The sequence below is a fragment of the Arachis ipaensis genome, chromosome B02, assembly GCF_000816755.2.
Source record: "Arachis ipaensis cultivar K30076 chromosome B02, Araip1.1, whole genome shotgun sequence".
In the NCBI taxonomy this organism is placed as follows: domain Eukaryota; kingdom Viridiplantae; phylum Streptophyta; class Magnoliopsida; order Fabales; family Fabaceae; genus Arachis; species Arachis ipaensis.
This window is the reverse complement of record NC_029786.2, coordinates 74,186,994-74,192,993: the sequence shown is the minus strand read 5'-3', so window position 1 is coordinate 74,192,993 and position 6,000 is coordinate 74,186,994. Positions and strand designations below refer to the sequence as shown.

Here is a 6,000-nt window from a genome sequence, read left to right as displayed (position 1 = left end):
TGATTAATAAAAATTAACATGTTATAATGCAATTATGTAATTGCAAATAAAATAAATACCTATTTCATTATTTCATTAAATGAATAAATAAAAAAAATTAATTCAAAAAATCGTCAAATTTTTCTATTAACATTAAATGTCTATTATTTGATTTATAAATAGAGAATTCGGCATGAAAATACTTTCCTAAAACTTTATTCACGTAAATCTTATTAGATGTTTATCATTTAATTTGATTTATTTTTATTAACATTAAATGTCCAAACCTGATTCACAAAAATATTTAAAGCCTATTTTATACTAAAAATCTGATTCACGAAAATTTAGCGAATGAAATGCTGAGTATTGTTAGATATATTGATAGTAATTACGTCGAATTCATAAAGTTAAGTAATTACCGGCGAATTTTAGTTTTCAACGGTAAATTCGCCGATAATATTTGGAGGGAAAAAATTAAATTGGCGCGTTTTTTATCGTCAGATATATCGTCGAATTTTTTCGACGGTAATCTTAATTAGTGAAATGCTGTGTTTTGGTGATCCGCAACGGTTTACCGTCGGATCTTTTCGACGGTAACAGGACGTAAATTCAAATTACGAATCTTCTTTCTCCTCGTTTTAGATTCACCCACTCTCTCACTTTCTCCACTCTCTCACTCACCATTGTCTACCACTGTCACCGCCGAGACCACCACCATCATAGCTTCCTCTTTGTCACTGTCAACCTACTGCCGACATCTCCCTTTCTCCTTCTTCTCCTTTCTCCTCGCGTCGTTAAACCACCGTCGCCCCCACCATTAACGCGTTGCTGCTGCCCACCAGCCTTCGACGACCACCTTTCTGCTTCTTCTAGCTCCGACAACGTCATAGTGCCACTGCATCTTCACCTTTTCTTAGTTCTCTCCTAGTTTTGCATTCCAGGTTTCTTTAAATTATTTTTCTTTCTTCTTCAAATTATGTTTTGGTTAGGTTATTTCATTATTCTAATTTTAGTTAGTTAACTTAATTAGAGTTAATGTCTAAGTAGATTAATGTCATCACTCAACACTTGGGGGTATGTAAGTTTTATTTGTTGCTACTCAAGATACTTCTTATGACATGAGTGGTGGAGTGTCTCAATTTGGAAGTTATGGCTATGAACAACCTCCGGCTGAACAGGTTAATTATATGGATAATTCTTCAAGACCACCTAATAATGACCCCTTTTTCAAGACAAATAATCCGAGGTGGAGAAATCACCCAAAATTTGGATTGGGTAATCAGAACTAAAGGCAATTCAATTTCAACAACAACAACTTTCCCTAGAATAATTTCAAGCATCAACAGCAACCTCCTCAATGACACAATCCACCCCCAACTCCTCAGAATATGTCAGTATTGGAAGCAACCCTGGCAAAACTCTCTAAAACTACAAACAGTTTCATGCAGGAGACTAGAGCTTCAATTAAAAATTTGGAGGTTCAAATAGGTTAGTTGAGTAAGCAAGTTATTGAAAGGCCTCTTAATACCTTTCCCAATGATAAAGTTTCAAATCCAAGAGAGGAATGTAAGGCCATCTATGTGATAAATGGAAAAGTGGTAGATACTCGACTCTCTAGTGATGAGAGACAAGCTAAAGAAGTTATAAAAGAAGCCAGAGACCTTGAGGAGCACACTCTCTCTCACCCTGCACATGTCAAGGTTGAGCAACTCAAGGTGAAGACTTCAGTCCTTGAGTACAAATCAACACTTCCATACTCTCAAAGGTTTCAGGGAGAGCACAAGGATGAACAATACTCTAATTTCTTGGAGCTATTCAAGACACTACACATCAACCTTTAATTCATAGAAGTTCTTGAACAAATGTCGAGGTATGTTAACTTCATGAAGAAATTGTTGTCGGAGAAAAGACCCTTGAAGGGAGGCCAAACAGTGGTGCTAACAATAGAGTGTAGTACGATCATTCAAAGGAATTTGTCAAGTAAGAAGCCAGATCCTGGAAGTTTTCAAATCCCATGTACCATTGGAAACAACACCTTTGAAAGAGGATTGTGTGATTTAGGGGAGAGTATCAATCTGATGCCACCTTCTGTGATGAAAAAACTACAAATTCAAGAGGTGAAACCTACAAGAATAGATCTTCAATTGGTAGACAAATCTGTAAGACAGTAACATGGGGTGGTTGAGAATGTTTTGGTCAAGGTAGGAAAGTTCTTCCTCCCAACAGATTTTATGACTCTTGACATGGAGGAAGATAAAAATTTCTCCATTATTCTAGAAAGACCATTCTTAGCCACTGGGAGATCTCTCATTGATTTGGAAAAAGTTGAATTAATATTGAGAGTGCATGATGAGCACTTGGTCTTTCATATCTTCAAAGCCACACGTTGCTCAAATGAATATGAAAATTGAGTCCACTGATCCAATCTTCCAAGAATCACCTGATGATACAAAACATGAGTTGCAGTCCAAGCCTTCTATGGTGAAAATCAATAAAATTCTTCCTGACATCAAACCTAAGTTTGGTGTTGGATGTGCTGCATCAACTCAGAAGGAAACTCCTAAGAAGAAAGTGCCCAAGGGTTGGAAAAACAAGAAGATTCCCACTAAATATTTCTCACCAGAATTGAAAGTGGTGTTGACTCACCATCCATCATTGCCTTATACCACGAATAGAATCCTCTCTCTTGAGAATGTTGAGTTACTCCATGAAGATACAGGGAGAAGATTCACCTTGTTAGGAGGCAACCCAATATTTTTAGTATCCTTTAATTATATTTTATTTTTTCTATTTTCATAGTTCATAGTTTTTCTTATTTTCCACCTTATTTGAGTCATGCATTTTGAGTACAATAGGAATAGGTGTGCTTGAAACAGATTGGAGAGCTTTCCGTAGGAGAACTAGCTTCCAGTGTCTCAGCTCTAAACGCCGAGATCTGGCGTTTAGTGCTAGGAGGTACGTAAACCTAGGAGGAGACGCTAGATGCTAAGGGTTTGATTTTGGAGCATTTGGATTCTGGATGAGTGGCGTTAGGCGCGGCTGAGTGATTGGCGTCTAGTGCCACTTGAAAGACAAAGAGTGAATTCCTTTCGGGAGGGTGGCACCAAATGCTGCATCACTGGTGTTTGGCACCGAGAATGTTGCACCAAACCCTCCTATTTTGAATTCAAATTTTTTGGGGCCCACTCCCTTTTTCTTCTGAACACCCCCTTCCTCATGATCTTCTCCCATTCCCCATGCCCCTTTTCCCACCAACCCCACATTTAATCCCCTTGATTCATAACTTTCCCCATTTTCTTTCCCTTTTCCTTTTTCTTTTACCCTTCCCCACTATATATAACCCCTTAACCTTTCCCTAACTTCACACACAACAACTTCTTCTTCCCTATCTCTAACCTTACCCACACATCCCTCCCTCTCCCTCTATTCCCCTTCTTCAATTTTCTTCTTTTACCCAACAATCCTTCATTCTTATCATTCTTCCTTATCCCTCTTACTCCCCTCCCTACTTTTTTTCCATTCCCTCCCTTGTTCTATTTTCCTTTTGCTCGAAGACGAGCAATCGTTTAAGTTTGGTGTTGTTGTGTCATTCTTTTTCAATTTTTTTTCAATGGCACCAAAGGGTGGAGAATCTTCTTTATGGAAAAGAAAGGGAAAGGCACCTCAAACTGGCGCTTTTAACACAAACTGATTCAGTAGCAAGTTGCATGAGGAACATTTTTTTTGAGATCACAAGCAAAAAGAAAGTGATCCCAAAAGTCAAGTTTGACCTCAAACCGGATGAATGTCCAGAGATCCAGTGTGAAATAGAAAGAAAAGGTCGGGGAGTGCTCTGTAATCTGCATTTGAGGTGGGCCAGTTGAATGTTCAGAAATTCTATGGCAATGCATTGATCACATATAAGGACATTGCTCGTGGGGTGAATGAGAAGAACTATCGCACCTATGTGAGAGGAAAGGTCCTTGATTTTAGCCCGAGGAGCATCAGGGAAGCCTTCCACTTACCACCTCTGAACTTACATGTGCATGACTAGAGTGAGAGGATAAGTAGGGGCAGGAGGTATGATCAAGTGCTTGTAGATATTTACCTCCCCAGTGCATAGTGGAGAATGGGAGCGGATGGCTATCCGAATCAATTGGGGTAGAGTGACCTCAAGCCAGTGGTTAAAGGATGGTTGGAGTTCATCCAACGCTCCATCATTCCAACAAGCAACCACTCTGAGTGCATTTCTGATAGAGCCATCATGATTCATTGCATCATGATAGGACATGAGGTAGATGTGGGTGCAATCATTCCCCAACAGTTTTATCACATCACCTCCAATACTAACACACATGCTAAGTTGGCATTCTCCCACCTCATTCACAGCCTTTGCGAAGCTTCAAGGCTCAACTTGGAGAATGACTTCCTCATTCCCAATGAGATGCCGATCTTCAAGAAGACTATGGCATAGGAAAGAGATTATGCAAAGGTTCCGAGAAGAGGACAAGCCAGAGAAGAAGCTCAGTGGTGCAGAAATTATAACCCACAAACTAACCGGCAAGTGTATCAGGTCGTACCAAGTAGTACCTCAACTGAATAAGGGTCAATCCCACGAGGATTGATGGACTAAGCAATAATGATTACGTGATTTACTTAGTTAGACAAATAGAAAATGGTGTTTTGAGAGTTCAAAAGCATAAACAGTAAATTCAGAATATTAGAAAGCAAGCAGTAAATTGGTGTGAATAATATAGGAGAAAACAGTTAAGGTTTTAGAGATATTTATTTTCCGGATTAACTTTTCTTACCAATTATTTTAATCATGCAAGATTCAATTCATGGCAAACTATATGTGACTAAACCCTAATTCCTTAGACCTTTTTAGTCTCCTCTAACCGTCATCAACCGCCAATTCCTTGGTCACTTGATTCCAATTAGAGGGTTAAGTTCAATTCTAGTTTATATGCCACAGAAATCCTAATTATCCAAATATAAGAGGATTATATGTCACGTATCCCGTTAAGTCCATATAATTATAAATTTAGGAGAAATTATTTTCAAGCTGTTGTTCAAGCAAAGAACTTTTCCAAGTTTTACAAAAACTTAATTAGAATAAGGGTCATACTTCCTTTCCACCCAGATTCATAAGATAAAGAATGAAAACAATTCTTGAAACTAAAATCACTACATGAATTAAAATAGAATAGTAATAGTATTAATCCATAGAATAAACAGAGCTCCTAACCTTAACAGTCGAGGTTTAGTTGCTCATAGTTCAGAGAGAAAACAAGGATTTTAAGAAACTGTCAAGTGCGAAATGAGGTATGAGAGAAGAGAAGAATCTGAAAGGCTGATTCTTTTTCCTTTTATACCTAATCCTAATTAATGTAAAATATATTTTCTAAAACTAAATATTATTTTTTCCTATTTATAATTAAATTAAAGTTTAATCCAAAATTGATGAAGATCTTCGCAACATTCCTTGATGGACGTGGGACCACTTGTAAATCATTGAACTGGCACCTAACTTGGAAATGGTTTGGATGCTTTGATTATGTCTTGGTGCCTAACTTGGGAAAAGCCAAGTTAGGCGCCACCCTTGCAGCATGGTTTTGGCATGTGAAATCTCCTTTGGCACCTAACTTGGAAAATCCCAAGTTAGGCGCCACCAAGGCCAAATTGCTAGAGAAGAACTGTGCACTATTATACATCGTTGGAAAGCTCTAGAAGTTAGCTTTCCAATATCACTAAAATCACGTCAATTGGATCTTTGTAGCTCGAGTTATTCTTATTGGAGTGCAGGGAGGTCAGGGTTGACAGCATCATTCACTTTCTTCTCTTTCTCTACAGAAACTCCATCAAATCCATCTGAATGCTACCTAAAATAAAGAGAATTGTACACAACTCAAAGTAGTATTAATAGTGGCTAAAAGATATTTAAATCTTGATTAAACTCAACAATTTGAATGCAAATTCACTAGAAAAAGATAGAAAAGATGCTCACGCATCACAACACCAAACTTGAACTGTTGCTTGTCC

At 37.9% G+C, this 6,000-nt stretch overlaps 1 protein-coding gene across 1 annotated transcript; it reads left to right on the top strand.

Moving 5' to 3' along the window:
* On the top strand, nt 1,842-2,150 carry LOC107627385. Its single transcript, XM_016330221.1, has one exon. It carries the CDS (start codon nt 1,842-1,844, stop codon nt 2,148-2,150), a length of 309 nt encoding a protein of 102 aa, XP_016185707.1.

What these genes read in the sequence shown, in the direction of transcription:
- LOC107627385 (XM_016330221.1), top strand. Translation starts at nt 1,842, where the DNA reads ATGTCGAGGTATGTTAACTTCATGAAGAAATTGTTGTCGGAGAAAAGA.